We start from the raw sequence: 20,273 nt of genomic DNA, 5'->3' as shown, positions 1-20,273 counted from the left end.
CTGGTGGTTTGGCTTGGTTCTCCATATCGCTTACGTGCAAAGCAGATGATTTAGTGTGTGTGTGGTATACATGTATGTTCACATGCAACTCCTGTTGGGTTCCATTGCCATTGCTGTTAATGTGAGCCCTTAAACATGAGAGCAGTTGTCACACTTGGATGCCGTTAGAGGCAAAGTGCAATGGATAGATGACCTTTGAATGCCACTGAGAGATACCGGATGGTAGAAGAACGTCAGCAACTTTGGTCAGCTGCTTTGGGAAATGAAGACACAAAACAGCAGAGCTCTTGTATGCACGAGGCTTATTGTCAAGTCCTGTTTGATGAAGTCAGATAGCTGACTTATGTTGTCTGTCTTGAAAGAGGATTGTCTCCCTCCTTTTGCCCCTGCGCATTACGGAAAGCTCAACCTCACTTGGACAAGAAAAAAAACAAACTGAAGCACAAATGCTGCCCAGCAGGAGCTGCCTGTGAAACAAAAGTGGAACAGCGTTGGTGAAATATTTTTGGCCTGTATCTTTAAAAGAAGGATCAGGTTGTATGCACTTTCTGAGAGTGCCAGAGGCCTTAGTAATGTTAGTTATTTTCAGTGTTTAAGTCCCACTGCAGAATTGCAGTGTTTACTCTCTGTTTGAAAACTCCAGAAATGAAGTTCAGAGAACTCCAAATTATTGCCCAAAAATGAGTAACAAAAATTCTACCAATATCACATTTCTTGAGGTTTTGCAAGATATTTCATCACTGACAAGTCTGGTTTCATACTATTATTCATTAGATTTTTATTTATTTTTTTGTAAACCAACATTTGATATCTAAAAGCAGTGCAAAACCTTTACTATTATTTAAACAATTCATGATATCGCAACAAGCCACAACTCAATTATGATTTATTAGTTGATCGCCATATAACCTAAAATGTCAAGCATAATCAACAGAACATTTGCACCCATGTGGAAATCTTTGTTCACGTTTCCACGTGTTTGGAAAGTGAGGAGAACTGGAATGAGACTTGGTCATATTTGATAAATCATTTTGGCGCTCATATTGGTCGGCATATTGCATTCATGAGCACAATGATTTAATGAAAATAGCCTTAGGACTGCTGCGGCTCAATTAGAACATTCACCTGCAAGCAATTAGTGGACTCGAGTGGCTGATAATCTGGACATGCTGCATGAGGGTACCATTTGATATAATTAATATGGCGATATGAAAATGTGCAAAGAAGCGTCTTACTTTGAGCATTACATCTGATTATTGTTATTAAAATATTTTTATATTTATTGGTTCAATATTTTAAAAAAATGTAGGTGAGTAATTCAAAAATAATTATTTCTGATGCCACTGATGATTTATTGGCCATGTTTGTGAGTAAAAGTCCAATTTATTTTCCTTGCTTTATTAATGAGGAAACTTCGACAGTGCTGCTTATGCTCATCATTTCCCGTTCATACTTTTGTCACATGCAGACTACATGCATTACCACACGTCCATTATTGAATATCACATTATCTTAAAAAATAAAATAAAAATCTAAAATTTCTGTTGCGGAAGCTTGACACGTCTGGCAAGATTACGAATTTTGTTTTATCTCCCCGTCAGTCCTGTGGACTTGTCCATTAGCAAGAGTTGCGTTTTATACCACAACAGTGAATGAGCTGTTTCCATTGTTTGCATGAATATATTAATGCCTTGAACTGAGGAGAGTGCTCACCCCATTTTCAATTATTTTTTTTTCTGATTGCTGGTACCCGGATAGGAGATAAACCTTAGATAAAACCCTAAACATTTAAAACATTATTTAATGGTGTTTTGAATTACATGTTTGTTTGTTTGTTTTTTGTTCACCTATGGACAAGAGTTCATTTCCATGCTTCCCACCTGGGTTCATAAGATCACTTTCACATTTGACCAAATGAACCGCACTGCCAGAGCAATCACACTGGAGTTTATTTCAAAGTGAACCAAACCTGATTAGTGTGAACAAAGCCTAAAGGCAAGTCTTTATTAAATCCCACTGGTTCTTTTGAAAGATCTTGCCCTCCAACTTTTTATAACAACCCCAGTACAAGGATGATGGAGAAATCTAATCACATCTAATCAAATGATGAGGAACACAATTAGGGTAGGAAAGGTTCCCATAAGAAATGGGAAGATGTCTTAAGTGTCTCTAAATGGTTCCGCAGATGAAAAAATTTACAGATGTGTACATTTGACAGTTCTGCATAGTATTAAAATGAATAATTTTTAAACAGATTCTTGCCACACAATAGACAGAAGGAACTGAACTCTGTGAATATTTTATGAATATCTCTGGATATTTTAGGAAAACCATCCTCCTTTTGGTATTTGGTGGTCGACACTAAAATATCTGATGAAATACAATACTAATAAGTGGCTTCCATTGATTGATATGTTTTTAACTAATGAGCTTCATTGCAAGTATTCAATAGCAAGAGCATTGATTACTACACTGTAACACGGTCCAGACGCGCCATGCCAGCAGGTCATCGTTTTTGCATGGAGTGAATCATCCACATAAATGATCAATGTTGATAGCTTTCTAATAGATGAGGTAAAACTCATCAGACCAATACGTCCTGGAGTTGACATAAAAATCATTAATAATTAAAACATTCAACAATGAAACATTTGCCTTTTGATGACGGGATGTTATATAAGTAAAAACATTCACATTAGGGGGTGAGAAATGTCACACCGCAAATCAAAGGTGTAATCATCAATGTTTTCTTACCCTTGTCAATCTTTGTAAGGCAGTTGAGGAACAAAAATGATAGTGTTCACTCTATTTATATCAGTGACAGTGGTGCTTGCACGGCCCTCTGAGGAGCTCCATTGTTGCCGCCTGACAGCACAGCGTCTCTCGCGTATGCACGGCGAGTTTTATTTAAAGCACAGCGGATAAACATTTCATAAAGATCCACATGCAGCCAGGCTATTGCAGAGAGCCGTGCGCAAGTCCACAGGCCATGAACCTGCCCCTGCTTCTTCGCCAGGGTTTCTTTGTGGGTAAACATCTATTACCCATAAAATAAATCACCTATGTGCTCAATATTGAAAAATGAAAACTAGGTGTCCCAGCACATAAACACAAGCACATGACAGGAGTTACATGTTTGTGAAATGCCTTAGCCTGATATCACGTCAGACCTATGTTGAAAGCAGGAGGCTAATTGTTAAATTCTAATTGGCTGTTTGGTGCAATATTATTTGGTCACCCCTTTAGAAAATAGTCTGACCATATACTGGTGTTGACGGTTGTAAGCTAGGCAAGTACAAATTTTGCATCCTGTTAATAATTGTGTGTGTGTGTTTTTTTTTTTTTTTTTTTTTTTTTTACTGCTGGCATTCTGTGCTCCTACAAATGATTTTATTTTTCAGTGGCCTGTCTACAATCAACAGGCCAGCCCCTTGAGAGAGATCTCTGCTTTGATAATTATGCCTTGAACCTCATCAGCATTACAGTTAAAATGAAGCGAGACAGGTCACTTTGAGTTGAACAGACGCTAATTTGATTGAAATTCATACCGGGAGCACTAGGAAGTTGACTCTTCCATTTTCTCTGTTATAATACCCTCACTTAAGACCCTCTCTCATATTGCTGCAATGCAATGTTGTTCTTTTTTTTTTTATTTTTATTCATGACTGCTTTCTTCATGACCTCCAAATGGCATCTTAGGATATTATAGACTTTTGAGGGATGGAAAATTGAGCAGGGGGAAGAAACTCATCTGAGATTCACCGATTAAAGTGCGTCTTATCTGTATCTAAAATATCTGCCTCACATGAGAAGTACCAGATGAATCAAATGAACGGCATTACATTGTGCCATGAAGTGCCGATTTGGGTTGCATTTTTTAGAAAGGATTTTTTTTAACAGTTGCACATTTAAGATTACTTTTCTCATTTCATGTTTACATTTGTGCTATATAAAACAAGAATAATGCTACGGTGATGACAATGCAAACAAGAAATTGGTACAATGTTGAATGAAAGGAATATTGTAGTAATTTTAGAAATAAAAAAAAGTCAATGCAAAATAGAATGAGGGATACACTAAAATAAAAATGTAGAGTAAAAATAATGGCATGTTAGTACGTCTCTGAGGGCTTATTTTATAAGAATGCAAATAAGTACACACTGTAAATTTGCAAGCAGAAAAAAGACCAACTATACATCATTCTTAGCTTCACCATTATTAAATAGCTGTATTATTTTGCCAGAAGAAAACCCAATTATTAATTAAAAATAAATAACTGCCTTTCCATTTATTCATTATGCACATTATTAATTAGTATGTAGCCTCAGACGATCAAAAGAGACTCACAGAAATCATATTGTACATGTATTTAATTCCAGTGCACTCTGAGACCTGTGCCCTGGCAGGATGAAATACTGAACTTTTTATGCTAAGAATTTCAATTACATGCGTGATCTCAAATGGAGGCCCACGACTATGCTGGAAGAAGTCATTAAGCCTTATTCAATTGGTCTCAGGAGAAGCCCAAGATTTCCACAGATGAGACAAGCTTGGTCCCTCACTCCCATAGATCAGGGCGCCTGGCTCCACAGCTCCAAAATGAGGCCAATACATCAGAAACCTATCAACACTTACATCAACATTGTTTCACAAGAAATGGGAAATGTCGCCCACCAGCTCCCCTCCTACCCACCTCCAACCATCCTCTTGTTTAACACACATAGCTCTGGAATGTCGGCAAGGCTCATTAGTGTCACCATTTTGATTTTTGGTATCATTCTGTTTCATGAGCCAAATGTAAACTAAATATGCATTTTCCTGCTCCCATTGGAATGCACTAGATAAACACCGTAATTCACATTGCTCCTGTATGATATGCTTATGCATGAGTAGGACAGGCAGAATCATGAAACTGACCATATAATGTATACTATATAGCAAGTGCCAGCAGAGTTGTGGTATTTTACGTACCTTTTTTTTTTTTCAATAGATTGAGGATGATATGAATTCATGAAACACGCTTGCTCATTTCCCTACAAAACAATAATAAAAGTTAGGGATGTGATCTAGTACCAAAGTAATGAACTGAAAGGGATATATGTACATACACAAACCTAGGCTAAAGAAATACTGTAATAACATATCTTGTAATTCCCTGCAGAATAACAATAGGTACATTAAAAAATGTTCTGTCAGAAATAAGAACAGGAGGGTGTGAAAAAGCTGTAAAACAAAAACCCATAATTTAATTTATTTAAAAAATCCTAAAAATATCATTCTTTATCCGTCAATAAAAGCCGACTTGCGCCCTTAAGGTTGTTTACCGCAACGTGTTCATGAGTTTCTGTAAAAATGCACTCAGTGAGAAACCAAAACTCTTCTCCTGCATCCCCAGTGCCTTTGACTGTAACCAACTCACCTCTGTTCCAATATACTCCCTAATATTATATTAATAACATTTGGACACAGAGCAATGATGCGGCAGCAGCTTGGAAAAAAAATGGAGGAAAACACAATACAAGGCAACCTATAATAGACTTTTCATTGATATGCTGGGAAAGATACAACTGTTATCTATGTCCCTGCTAAATCAGCAGAACACAATTATTGATTGGAATGTTCACTTTGTCAATAGAATTTTGCATCCCCTCAGTACCAAAGATGACTTGCTTGGGGTATTGATGCAATTATCATCATTTTCCCTGCTACAAAAAACTGGACACTTATTTACCAGACATACACACATGATCTTGTCCCACACAATGTCACGCTTTCAATCACCATGTTATTGACTGTCTGGAATGTAGTTTAAAGACGTTTTATTTTTGTAATTTCCTCAGATGTCTTAACTAAAGCTTGCTCTCCCTTGCACTCTGTCTGACTCGAGGCAAGTAGACGCCAGCGTCATGTGATGGCCAGACTTACTTCATTCTTGAGCCAACATGCAGATCTTTAACCACTGTACACCACTTGAGTTAACTAAACCGATGAAAATACGTTTAAAATGAATAAATAAAACCAGTTCAATCCACTCAGTTTTGGGGAATTTCCACTTCTAATACTAGTACATTTAATATAAAATTAGTTTTGATTATTCCGTACCTCAAATTTAAAAAAAAAAAAACATGTTTACTCAATTAATAGTCCACAAAGTGACTAACTTCTACTAAAACCTGGTTCTGTTAAGATACTTTTACTCAATAAAATGAAAATAATACAGAAATATGTGGAACAGAGGCAGCACGCTATATGTGACAGAACATTTTATGCCTATTATCGTTTATGATGCACAACTTGCGTCTTAATCCTTGCTATATTTGTCTTCACAGATGCAACAATCGGACCCAGTGTATCGTGATTACGGGTTCAGATGTCTTCCCGGACCCCTGTCCGGGGACATACAAGTATCTGGAGGTCCAGTATGAGTGTGTGCCCTACAGTAAGTATAACCCCACTCTCACCCCACGTTCATGAATTGAAAAGTCACCCTCCAACCCCGCCATCACCCCAGTGCTTCTGTCCTTATAGTTTCTCTCACATCGTGACACATCATCGTCCCATTTCCTGCTCCAACCTTGTCCTTATTGTCTGCTCTCTTTGTCTGCAACACCTTTCAGCGCCCTTTTCCTCTGTCTCGTCTTCCATCCGTGTCACGCCATGAACTTTTCATGATACATGACCTGTAAGACATGCTGGGTCTCTTCTGTACTCGCCTGTATTATTGATGTGGTCACCGTGTTTTCAGCAGTCCAACGATCCGGGTTATGAGTTAGCAGAACAGAGGGGAAGGTGGAGGAAGTCATGCTGACTCTCCATAATGGCAAGAGAGTGTTTCATTACTCTAGCGTGGAGAAGTCTGTCAGGCAAAAGCGCAGCTCACCTTGATGGCTTCATACACGTCAATAAAACAGGTGTGGAGGCATGCTAACAGATGTTCCATTATGTAAGCGAGCAGAACGGCGGCACTCATAAGTCAGCAAGATAATCTTTCCGACGAGAAGATATTGTCAGCATTTAGTCTTCTCCTGAGTTGTAAAATATTCATTGCCATTCATATCCCAAACAAAATTCAGATTGCCCTTTGCATTAAAAATCCCCTTTTGTCCTTTGAGCTGCCATGTTCATTTGCAGTTTGTGAAGAATATTCCCCCAAGTAACCTTTATAACCTGATTAACGACAGAGATTTACATGAATTGCCAGACAATCAGGTGGAACTGGAATAATTGGAGGGGAAATGATGGGAAGATGATATTTGGTGACTCCTCATTCCTCCTATCATTCATTTTTATATGAAAGGATGATGGAAATACATGCCGCAATGTAAATATCTCCTTATCCTAAAAGGTTAGCATTGTTCATTTGTGTTAGTATACCTGCCTAAGATACTCATTAGTGTGAATTCACATTGCACTGTTGAACATCATTAGGTGACCTACACCTTGACAACCTAAAGGTCAACCTCTCTAAAGCTTGAAGAGCTTGTTGTTAAAAAGAGTAACCAATAATGAGTTTTTTGGAAGCTGAATTCGGATGAAGCTGTTAAAAAAATGGTCTGTTTCACATTTTTAGCGTTAGTCGCCACCCTCACTACTACATAGATCGTCTTGTGCCACCTTAGGCAGATGAAACAGAGGGATTTGCCCGAAGGCGCACTCTCCTCCGCCCACTGCTAACTTAAGCCTCTTTCTTGCTTCGATGACCAAGGGCTACAGTATTTAATAGAACCAACAAAAGAGGAGACATTTCATTCTTAGCAGTTTCAGTTTGTGCATGTCTGTAGCACCATGTTTTTGCCTCTCAAAAGGTCCATGCCCACCCAGAATAGGAGCAAGAACACAGAATGTGTCCTATCGCAACTGCCCTGGTAAGTCTTTAGTGTACTCCCAGTGTGACCACCACAACCTGCCCGCACAAGCCCAATGTTTCCCTCTCAAGTCCGACTTGTGTTTTGTAAAATGTGAATTGTTTTGTTGCTCTCCTCAAACCTATCCTTGTTTCCCAAGTATTGTACACACAGACACACATACACACATTTTTCTACTTGTCTTTCTGATTGGCCCCCAATGGAGAGACTTCCCTCAATCAGTTAACGAATCCTGAAAAACATTGGAGTGGAACCTCTAAGGTCGAACAAATAACATTAAGGCACTCTCAGTTGAATAGTGTTGGATTTTCCATTTCCTTTTCTTGTCAAGTAAGGTGAAGACTTTTGTTAATTTTTTTTCTGCATTAGATTAGTATTTTTTTTCGTATTTCTTGCCGCATTTAGATCTTAGACTGAGTCAAATTTGCTATAACAGTGGCATAGGAGGGATCCAATAGTATACAGTCTTGTGCTGTTTGCAGACAAGGCAGATCACATGCCAAATATCGAGATTTGTGATTAAAACATTACAGTGGCTCAGAGGCTTAGGGTTCCTCGGATTTGCTGAGATACAAGACTTGAGAAGTTGATTTACAAGACAACATATTAAATCCCCATTAAGCTGATCAACGACGGGCCTGCAGACAGTGCCCTCATTTCTGATGTAGACCGAACGGTCCCTCAAAAGCTTTTTCCAATGAAATTTTGGTCGGCACAATGTTGGAAATGTTTGTTTTTGGTTTTGTGACCAACTGAATCAGACTCATGAATAGAAAATTTGCATGATCACACAAGCAATTTGAAGATTTTTTGCTTATGTGCAAGTGGCCTTTCCAGCACATTTCCATCATTTTGGCTTTATGTTTTTTTTGTTTTTTTTCCCATGGCGTGCTGTCATTATCAACATTAGCTTCCAGCCAAGGAAACATTTGCCTCCGTACATTTTTACTTCACCTGGCACTGAGTCACTCGCTCATTTGGCTCTAATACTTGCTTGAGTCAGACCACTTAAAACATAGATAAATCTTTAATAGAAGTGAACTTTGCATGCAATTTTGAAATGACAAAAGTGACACTAGTATAGACATTTGTGATGCTCAACGTTAAAAAACATTGTTTGGTGTCATTTGCTAAATACCACATATTTTATGGAGAGTTACCAGCCAAGTGATATGAATGAAACATTTTTTCATTATTTCAGTAAAGATAGTCTAACACATTTAAATTCATACTCAAGCAAGTTTTTTTTCTTTTTTTTTTTTACGATCATGTGACTGTATTTGATATATGGATAAATAACTCTTACTATTTCAGTGGCTAGTGGAAACGGTTGAGGGCTCGTTGTGGGAGGGGAGTGCCTCGTTTTTAACTGTTGCTTCAGTAAAAGTTAACTCACTGTCTTCCCTTCCCTTGTGCAATCCGCAGGGAATCTCCATGGCTACCAGAGCCCCACTTTTCATCTGCTGATTTTTGATCACACTGATTTGTTATTTCCTCACTATATTTCAGACTAACCTTGTCAGCTTTCCTGTCATGTATCTACTTTGCTTTGCAGATTTTACTGTTTTCTTCTAATCTAGTTTGATGTGGCTGAAGAGACTTCTTACAATTTATTGTCATTGTTGTTTTCTTTGCATTGCTTCCCACTATATACGTTCTTGGTTATGATCTGCTATTGTCAAAATATGAAGTGCGGGGTAAGAAATACATCACCTTCCAAAATAAACTATTCTTTAGTCAAAATATGAGAATGTGATGGAATTGCAGACTTCCCTACAGCTTCATATTTTGACGCAAAGAGCCTTTGTCAATATGAGTTGATAAAAAACTGTTGATATCCTCAAGTCTACGTCAGACTAAATAAGCAGTGATAAAAAATTCCTATTATATTCCATTTCAATTAAATTTTAATTAGATTAACATTACATTTCTCAATGTAATACAGAGCATTTAAAAAAATTGTGTTACTCCTAAGCAATGACAGACTGCCACAAGTTTGAAGAATTTATATTTTATAAACAAGCAAATTTTACATTGAGGAATTTAATGTTTGAGTTTTTTTTTTCTTCATATAATGCCACCATTTTCATTCCTGTTTTTTACTCAATCAAAAAGATTGCTATTTGGGACAGATATAATAATCAATTAATTGACCAGTCTGTATTTTTTTTTTTTTTTTGTAGAACAAATTGTTGATTAGTTGCAAATTAGCAAATTAGGCAAAATGGAGTGCACTTGATAAACTCGTTTGAATATGAACCGCTATTTTCCTCTGAATAATGACGGATCCTGGCCAGCATATTCTTAAAAATATCATGATGCCAACTGTTACTATATCCATGCTACATCAACAGCAATGCCTCTTTTCAATAGACAGATTAATTATAATAATAACTAGTCAAATGTCCAGACGTAACGTCACATTGCTGTTTTTCAAACTAAAATCTAAATAATTCCAGTCTGACCTAGACTTTCAAGTCTTTTTGAGAAATATATAATATCATCGAGCACTTGCAATCTGTTACATAATATCCTTTTGATATTTGCTTCTTATTGATACAGTTAAAAGGTAATACCAGCACATAGTTATTGTAGCGACTCGGGACACATGAACACATATAATAATGGTCTGGAAATGTTTTGCACATTTGAAGACGTATTTTCTATTATTATGAAAAATGATGGTGCCATCAGTGTATATTTGTGTTCATTTGTGACAACTGTTTTTTTGTTTTCATCAAAACTTAACAATGCTAGGTGGATCTATTTTCTTGTTTTTAAAATGTCTGCAGACACGTAATTAACAATCATTTGGTCTACCCTAACACAGTTATGCACATTACTAGATTGCAATTAAAATGAAAGTTCACAATTAAAACAAAACAAAATAAACAAAACAATTGTCATAGTTGTTAACAGTGATAACCTGTTCGTCTTTCCTCTAAGACAGGGGTGGGCAATAAATTTTTACAAGGGGCCACATGAAAAACCTGAGTTGTGTCAGAGGGCCACACCTACAATAACTTAAACCTGCTCAATTTTCTTCCATTGTAAAATGCACTAAATTATTTATTTTAAATAGCTGGTACTGGTAATTAGAAGAATACAATTATTATGTTTATATTCATATTAAGCTATGTGAAATTGTGGTGTATAGGTCAAATAAAAAACAATCATTAATCAGTACAATTTATTCTTAACTTCTTTAACTTTTCCTCAAATGACAGAGCCGCTGCGTCTCTGGGTGTGAAGTTTGATAAAAAGTCCTTGTTGGGCTTGCAGTTTTGCTAGCAATGCATGAGCCTCTGTTGCACGCTGTTTATCAGACAGATGTATTTTTTCTCAGGACTGGGCCAGAAATTGATCAGAATTTTCTCAAATATATTCGGCATGTACTACAGTTAAGACATAATGACTATTTTAACAACTATGACAATAACTCTTTTTTTCTTTAATTTAATATTCAGTTGATGCAACTATTACATAAAATGTTTGGCTTACATTTTCAGTTCAGACAAGACTGTTGAAATTTAACATGCTTAACTGCTTAAAAACTGCACATTTCAGCAGTAATCCACCCAACACTGTTCTGATTTGTACGTCTTCATGAATTATGTACAGTGCTGTACAGTGATGTACCTCTTTACCTTCAACAGGACCATGGCAACAGATGTTCAAACTTCAATGTTTTCTCTAATTAGGTCAACCCATCCTTATCCATATGTCAGTTGTGTCTCTTTGTATAACCGTAGCGATGGAAAATACGTATTAATCTCTTTTTTCCTCCCCTCCCATCCTTTTCATTCTCTCTTCCAATGCTTAAAATAGAAGTGGAGCAAAAAGGTAAATAACAGACACGATCCAAATCCTAGCTACTTTGTTTTGTGGCATCGAGTTGTAAACTTATTGTGGTAGCCCGCTTGTGGACTACAGTGGAACCTCCAAATTTGAATGGCCTTGAGTTTCATCAGTTCAGAATGTAGCTAAAGTTCTCAGGCAAACAGTGGTTACACAAAAACCTGGATTTTGAGACACTATCACTCGTGATGTTGGGCCATTGTACATCAAATGCACAGTAAGTTTTGGGAAATTTCAGCTCGGACCTGTTGATACCACAACAGTAGACATAAAAAGTATACACAACCCTATTCAAATTCCAGGTTGTTGCGATATGAAGAAATGAGCTCAAGAAAAATCAGTTCAAAATGCTTACCACCATTGTGGTCTATGACCTGTAGCACTCAGTTAAGAAAAAAACGATTCCATTAGAGAGGGAAATAAATACAAACAACAAAACGTATATGTTTGCAGAAGTGTGCACACCCTCTGATAACTGGGAATTTTGCTGTGAATTATCCATTCACAACCAAAGTCATGTTCAATTCAGCATTCATCAACACCATTACCATTGAAAGTCTATGAACCCCAAATAAAGTTGAGCTGCACCATTTCCCTCACATCTTATCACACAATATATTCACCAAGTCCACAAAAATCTTCCGCTGCAACAGACCTCTTTCTGTTCAAAGGTATAATTCAGGAAGTGGGTACAAAAGAACTTCCCAAGCAATACTCGATGGAACACAGTCATGACAGTCATCATCAAGTAGAGCAAATATGGCTCAACGGTGACTTTAGCAAGAACTGCATGTCTCTCCAAAATTGAAGAAAAGATGAGAGGAAAACCGGTCAGGGAGGCTGTCAAGATGCTGAGAGCAGCATTACTCACTGTTTAGTACATTTGACAGCAATCTCCCATTTTCTTCATATAGTATGCCTGACCTATGGGGCAAGGTGCCACAATGGAAGTCCAGCTACATTTTGCGACACTCTTAAACGCAAGAGGGAAGATGAGTTATAGTTTGATAAAACCAAGGTTGACCTTATGACCATATGTCCAAAAGAAATACTCATCACCAAAAAAAAATAGCATAACTGTAGTGAAGCTAAACTATCTGTAGATCACCTCTGAGACAGCACGGTCGTTTTCTTCCGCGTTGCTCAGTGTGCCGTGGACTTTAGAGGTTTCACTGTATATTCTCATAGTGCACTAACTACAAAGTTAACCATTATTGCAGTGCACCAAGGGAAGTAAGAATGGCTGCAAAGTAAAGACAGCACACACAGCCAAAATGCAACTCGGGGCGAATTGGCTTCACTTCCTCCTCTTTCTGCCTGGGTGCTTTTGCAGATCAGCACAATTTGCCTGGCTTCCAAATCGTTTTCCATAGCATGCCTTGGTAAAGGTGAAGCTATTGTTTTCTTCCGTCCCCTTCTTTCTCCAAGGCCCCTTTCTTTCTCACCTTCGTCCCATTCTCACCTGACGACACACTGTTTCTTTATTGAATCCTATGCCTTAGCAACCGAACCTATTTTCCTCAAGAGAATCTTTCCTGAGCTTTTTTTTAAAAAATATGTATTTTAATGGTTGTGATATTTACGCCACTTGCTAATGACATGCCTCTCAAGATCTTTATTGTAGAAGAGGTGAGGTGCATCTTGACACACACATGTATGTTCCCAGACTATGCTGACTCTTGCTCTCTCATAACCTTTTCCGTCTACTGCCAAGTAATTTTAATTTGGTTCTATTTATTTATTTATTTATTTTTATTCTTTTAATTACAGTACTGATTTGGGTTTTGTTGCGTTTCATTTATGTTGCCCTCATTTGTGTTTTCCCTCCAGCAGTAAATCTCAGAACTTATTTTTTGTTTCCGATTGTTTCAAATGCATACATATTATGCTTCGTTACTTTATTTTGCATTTCCTTGCTATGCACAAAACCAAAATCCAAACTGCTTGTGAGAATTGGCCATAGCTTTTAGTTGTTTTACTGTGCCTGTCCTAATTTTTGTGGACAACTCATGAGACAAAAATGCATTTTATTTTGAGATTTCATGTAGGGTGGTTTTGGTGGCTATTAACATGTCTATCTCTTATTCTACTTTCTTCTATTACTAGTTTTTCTTTGCCCTGGGACTCTGAAAGCTGTTGGAGAACCCTCTTTTCAATTTGAAGCGGAACAACAAGCTGGTGCCTGGTGCAAAGATCCACTGCAAGCTGCTGACAAGATCTACTTCATGCCTTGGACTCCTTATAGGACAGACACTCTTATTGAATATTCCTCGCTGGATGACTTCCAAAATGCCCGTCAAACAATTACCTACAAGCTGCCCCACCGTGTGGATGGAACTGGATTTGTGGTCTATGACGGTGCTGTGTTTTTCAACAAAGAGCGCACCCGCAACATAGTCAAGTTTGACCTGCGAACTCGAATCAAAAGTGGGGAAGCAATCATCAACAACGCTAATTACCATGACACGTCACCCTATAAGTGGGGTGGTAAAACAGACATTGACCTGGGCGTAGATGAGAACGGCCTGTGGGTGATCTACGCCACAGAGCAGAACAATGGCATGATAGTAATTAGCCAGCTGAACCCCTACACGCTCCGTTTTGAGGCTACGTGGGAAACGGCCTATGACAAACGCTCAGCCTCCAATGCGTTCATGGCCTGCGGAGTTCTCTATGTGGTCCGCTCCACCTATGAAGATAATGAAAGCGAAGTCAGCAAGAGCATGATCGATTATATCTACAATACTAAGCAGAACCGTGGGGAATATGTTGATGTCCACTTTCCCAACCAGTACCAATACATTGCATCTGTGGATTATAATCCGCGAGATAACCAACTCTATGTGTGGAATAATTTTTACATCCTGAGGTATAACCTGGAGTTCGGGCCACCTGATCCAGCTCATGGTAAGTGCGCTTCAAGTAATGTTAAATTATATCCCTCCAATTGTGACTGTCGATGTTTTATCACATAAGAACCATCATTGAAACGCATAGTTTCATCTACCAGACATTTTTATGATGTGGCGCTAATCCACCTTTTTCATTTTTAGTATAGAAAAACTGAGATGCAGAATTCAATGTTGTTGTGGGCTCTGTGGTAAACAACACATTGAATCTAGCTGCCGTATCATAATGAATCAGTATCTTGGGGATTTAGGTTCACCATGGGGCATTCCCCGAGTTGTGTCAAAAGCTCAAGAGACCCCTGCTTGCACATTCCCTTTTTTGGGAGGGGGTGGGGGAATATACTCTGCCATTGGAAACAAACATGCCCAGACAGGTGCAAGTCTGGCCTAGAGCAAGGTTAGATCATTCCCCAAGTGATGCTGGAAATCTAAACCTCTTCTGGTCAATAAATAAATTCATGCCGGTAAAAGAGTGTAAGGACTTAAGGTTCTGTGCAAGAGACACGAAGGGAGCTGACATGAAGCTGAGAAGAGGGGCCTGCCATAGACCCTATATATAATAGCAGTCATTGAGGTCAAGCAACTTTTTTTTCACAGATTATCACTGGGCTCAGAATTTTGTAATGTGTTTGCTTCTTATAGGCAGGACGAGGGCTGGGGAAGTCAAAACTATTTCAGCCAGTTCAACCACGTAGCTCAAGGCCAAGATTTTTTGTATAAATGACTATTATCTAGGTTTGAGAGAAAAGCAAAGTGGGAAAATATGCAGTGATCATAATCAGGTAGAATAATATTTAATTCCCTAAATAATAAAAATGAATTAGACTGAATGCATTTTCCATATTTTTTTAAAATATAAAACATGCGTGCCGATAAAGAATGCTCAGCAATTCAAAACATCTTAGTCAGATCAAAAGAAATAATTTAAGAACATTTTAAAGCAACCAAATCTGACGAGAAACAAACTCATCATCGAGTCCACATATTTCTTTAGACTGCAACATGAATGTGTGTACATTAGTGTGTATGGGCTTCTTCACGTTTACACCCAAAGAGCCAAATAAATATTTAATGTTCGGATGAAAATTATTTACAAATACATATGACAATATATTTTCCCAACAGTTTTCTAATGTGTCTATTTTGTGCTGTCTACAAAGGTTTTGTTCTCTCCTTGATAAATGAGGTGTTTGCGTGGTCTTGCTGCTGACTAATGTACGTCGAACATCAGTCGATGAACGCTGGGGAGAATAGTCTGAAATAATCATCAAGATGTCAGTAAACTTGTCCTCCCACATGGCTGATGTTGACATATAAATGATGGGCACTTTCGTTTGCCTGTCGCCAGACGGTCTCTTTGCGATATCTTCATGCTCGGCTCATTGAGTTTCCCGCAATCACAATGTTCGAGCAGCTCGTGTTTTGAGCTACAATCCGATTTAAAAAAAAAAAAAAACTGCAATATTTTAAATTTGCTGGCGCCACAGAACGCTGACGATAACTCTTTAGCATCTAATTGTGCAGAAATAATTTTAACATGGCCAATTATGAATGTAATGATGATATTAAAGCTACAGACAAATGTTCTGCAGGGTGTTTTAATCAAAGCCAAGCAGAAGATGTTACAGCTGCTAGTGAAAAGAAAAGAGGACCGTACTCCCGGCCTCCTTCATTTGTCTCCATTTGTCATTTGCGCAAACGTTATGTCGCTCGTTCATCTTGGAATTCAATCGCGGTAAAGTGATGTTAAGAACCTACGTGGCAGACAGTTGGATTGTTGTCAAGTCCAATAACACTGCTCATGTTGAGGCTAGATCATCTCTTGTAGGATTACGGGGGAATGGATGGGGTCACATCCAACAAGCGTCTCCACTGGAAGTGGACATTAAATGGGTCAGTAAGTCCCTCGCTTGGCTTTGACCAGCAGCACCATAATCCACTCGTTTACTCATGGCCCTGTGGTTTTGTTCCTTCTTGCATACGGGAGTTCGTAAAATAACATATCCCCATGTCTGTTCTTTTAACTGAGATGATTAAATTGATTTAAATGCAATTTCCTTCCTGAACTCTCATTATGCATCAATTCTATGGATACTTTATTCACGCCAAGCTCTGATATGTGGCATTAAACTGCCGAATAAGCATTTTGAAAGATGATTTTACTACAATTGTGCACAAACAGCCTATATTTGCCGCCTTGATAGGACACCGGTGAGCTTTGCTAGCCTTTTTATTTATCCCGTGTTGGGGAATTATATTCCGAACCACAGCCATATAAAAGCCCTTGGCACCACATTTAGTACCCACACAAATCAGGTCCTCCTCTTTTAATTGCACAGATGTCAATAGATTTGCATACAGATTTAAGCCTTGTTGCACAATGGAATTATACATCTGTAAAAAAGTACTGACGAGAAAAAACACATTTGTTTGAAATGGCAAGGTGCTGCTCATGAATGTCCTTGTCCAATTATTTTTTAGTACGGCCCGTGCAGCTCAAAGAGTACTTTGTGTACTTGGTATGTGTCTAATGGAAGTGCCGTACTGTGACCAAATATTCTGTTGCAAATGCAAAGATGAGCATTCACCCCAGAGAGAAGCCTCTTAGTATTTGATGAATATAAAGCTTTCTGATAAGCGCCACTGTGATATATTCTTCTTATTGGCGGCGCTTCCATGGAGCTCAAACTTCACATGGCAACATTTAGAGGAAACGCAGGGAAAACAGAGAATGACAGAAGAGACTTTGATCATCGAGATTTCACAGCCAACTTAGGTGTTTGGCTAAAATGTCAGCCTTGTCTGTGTTGCCTCCGTGCCCAACAGTGCGACAGCAAGCAAGCATTAGGATGCATTTAAAACAACCAATTTGATTGTTTGCCTTGACATCTCCCCCTCCTTCCTCTTTCTCCCTCCCCAGCCTCCTGTCAGCTGCCCAAGTATACACACAAATGAAAAAAGAGTGGCTACTGATGTGTAAAATCACACTTTTTGGTTTGTTTCTCAGTCCTGTCATATTCTTAGCTTTCACATCTTATTGTCTCCCCTTTTGACTCCTATTGCAGGTTCTGTTTCGGTGGTGTTCCCTCTAGAATACCTTACATTACCTCTTAAAACCTCAAGCCCCTGAGAGTGCACAGTGACTTTTCATTGGGCAGCTATCTTAAAAGATACTGCTATTCTGCCCTGTGATGCTACTGCAGCTATAAATGCAGCATGTACCTTCTTGACTTTGGGAAGACGTATAAAAGCACCATTGTTGTACAGTCATTTGCAGTGCATTAGTGCAGCTTGGCTTTTTACAGAAATGAACTCCCACTGTACTATATGCTTTGACACTATTTTCCGCCTTCCTTCAAAAGTACACACATTGGTCATTGAATGTTTTTTTTTTTTTGGCATTCTTCCTGAAGTCAAATCTAAAGCCTTCGTGACACTGCTCAAATCATACTGAATGAGCACTGTGGACTAAATGCTGTGCCTTTGGGAAACTGGACAAAGAAGGCTGTCACGCATATCTAGTTTAGACATTTAAAAATATTGACTCACTAGTGAGAGAGTTTTTATTTAACGGCTATACATTACTGCAGAAAAAACTGCTGTAAGCATATGTTGAACACGCCTTATCCTTTGGGAAGTCAATGTGTTATTGATTAAATGCACATTTTGCAGTCCAACATTCCACCAGTCATTTTTCCATCCAATTGTGCCACCACCAGTAATCCTTAGCTTATTTGAAAAAAAAAAAAAAATAATAATCAAAAACTGTTTTGATAGTTCCCATCCCAGGAGAGAACAGTGGTTGTGTAGTCAACACTGCTTCCAAACGGTATGATGTATCTAGATTTGAGTATGATCATGTGTGTGTGCGTGTGTGTGTGCGTGTGTGCATGTCATCATATCTACAGTGTTAAAACCCACAACGTGACCACGTTGAAGGCCTCTAAATTGGCACCTGGTCTTTGCACATCACATGACGGGTAGAATTTCATCTCAGCTTACTGCAGATAACTGCAACTATGAAGAAGAAGCTAGCAATGTAAAGGAATGCCAGCTTCTTTACTGCCGGGCCACCACTTGTTGTTCTTCCCATGTAGCTTTTTTTAACTGGTCTCACACTTTGGCATTGTAAGTCGTCACGGTAAGTTATAATATACGGGTAAAGTTAACTGAGGCGATGAAATCCCACATTTGGGATTTACAGTCCTGCTCACAGGTCTGTGATGTGGTGTTATGGGAGAACAACCCACTGTCTGTTGGATTTAAAGTATGTTCAGTACATGAGGTGAGGGCATCACCTGTTTCCTGCACGGAACATCATAAGACATAAAGACCAAATGTTGTTTTGCCCAGTCTGCTCTTCTTATACAACACATTTGCACAAAAACACCTCAAGATACTTTCTCAACTTCTCAAGTCTCTAGTGAAATGGCTACAAATACAAAAAAAAAAGAAAATACCACGGCGACTGAAGCAGACCCGGGGTTAAGATTTACTCACAAAGAGTTGTTTTACATGAAAGAAAGGAGAGAGCATGATTATAGTTTCATGCTTTATAGCCAGCGGGATCCACGGACTCTTGTTTGATTACAGTCTGAGCAAGAAACAAGGCGTATTAAAAGAATTATTACTCCGACTTTACATTAGTCCTTGTCACTCCCACACACATCCTTTTGAAGGGATTTACTCCCATGAACCTTATTATTGTTTTCGCTAATCTGCACCTCCAATATGACTTTCCTTATTACAAAATGTATGTAGGGCACGGGTGCTTCAGCTTGTGAGCCCGAGTGTACAGTCATCCTTGAAATAGACACCAACCGTGTCTCCACAGCATTAAATATCAGTCTGCTTGGTACATTTGGAGTTAATACTTGAAATTTGAGGCACGTAGAGTACAGAGAAAAGCTGCTGGGGAAGGAGGGGTGCGTTCAAGCTGTAGTCTGGCAGCTGCTACGTCTGCTCTTTATATTTTGCTGTCAAGGTGTAGATTTCGGTGCAATAGCGTGAATATGTTTATATGTATACACATTTGGTATGTGGGAAATAGTAGAGACAACAATAACTGACATAAATTAGCTATTAGGCTATGCGAGATATGAACGTATCGTATATATTCTGCCACCGCTCCAATGGACATGGCTCCTGGGAAATTATTAGATTTATTTATCTCTTTTTTGCTCCGCTTGCCTCATATTTACTGCCTCTATGCAAGCAATCAAACACGGTCTTCCCGCTTCACATCCACAAATGCAACAGAGAGTGAAAGACATGTAATCCAATTTCCTTTGGGTATTATCGCTGTTATTGGCAGATCTGTGAATGCATCACAAACATATTGTGAATTACAACACTGCTTTGTAGTCAACTCCATTTAGGTGCAGGTTATGTTTAGAAGATGAACTCAATGCATGCTGTGAGGGTGAGTAGTAGCAACAGAGAGAGGAAATCATTTAGACTTTTTTCAATGTTCATCACCTAAATTTTAATGGCTTATTTATTTATCACTCTTCTACAAGGTTCTTTGTACTTACATATACAAAGACCAAGTGTGGTTTCGCTCCACTTGTCGTGTTTGGGTTTCCATTCTCTTAACTTTACCAATTATTTCCCATTAGGAGGTCATTACGACCTGAGAGTG

At 38.4% G+C, this 20,273-nt stretch overlaps 1 protein-coding gene across 14 annotated transcripts in view; it reads left to right on the top strand.

Moving 5' to 3' along the window:
* Positions 1-20,273, top strand: part of adgrl2a (adhesion G protein-coupled receptor L2a) — a 184,759-nt gene that overhangs the window by 128,406 nt on the left and 36,080 nt on the right. For 5 of the 14 annotated variants that reach the window (XM_049721435.2, XM_049721439.2, XM_049721424.2 and 2 more), the window contains exons 4-6: positions 6,330-6,439; positions 11,694-11,708; positions 13,830-14,630. In XM_049721435.2, the coding sequence (XP_049577392.1) occupies positions 6,330-6,439; positions 11,694-11,708; positions 13,830-14,630 (926 nt within the window). Of the gene's footprint in view, positions 1-6,329; positions 6,440-7,805; positions 7,866-11,693; positions 11,709-13,829; positions 14,631-20,273 lie in introns of all 14 variants that reach the window. The other 9 variants (XM_049721413.2, XM_049721407.2, XM_049721396.2 and 6 more) reach the window with 2 other exon arrangements.

This window comes from Syngnathus scovelli, chromosome 10, assembly GCF_024217435.2.
Source record: "Syngnathus scovelli strain Florida chromosome 10, RoL_Ssco_1.2, whole genome shotgun sequence".
NCBI lineage: Eukaryota > Metazoa > Chordata > Actinopteri > Syngnathiformes > Syngnathidae > Syngnathus > Syngnathus scovelli.
Note: the sequence above shows the minus strand (reverse complement) of the source record. Positions and strands in the feature narration are given on the sequence as shown.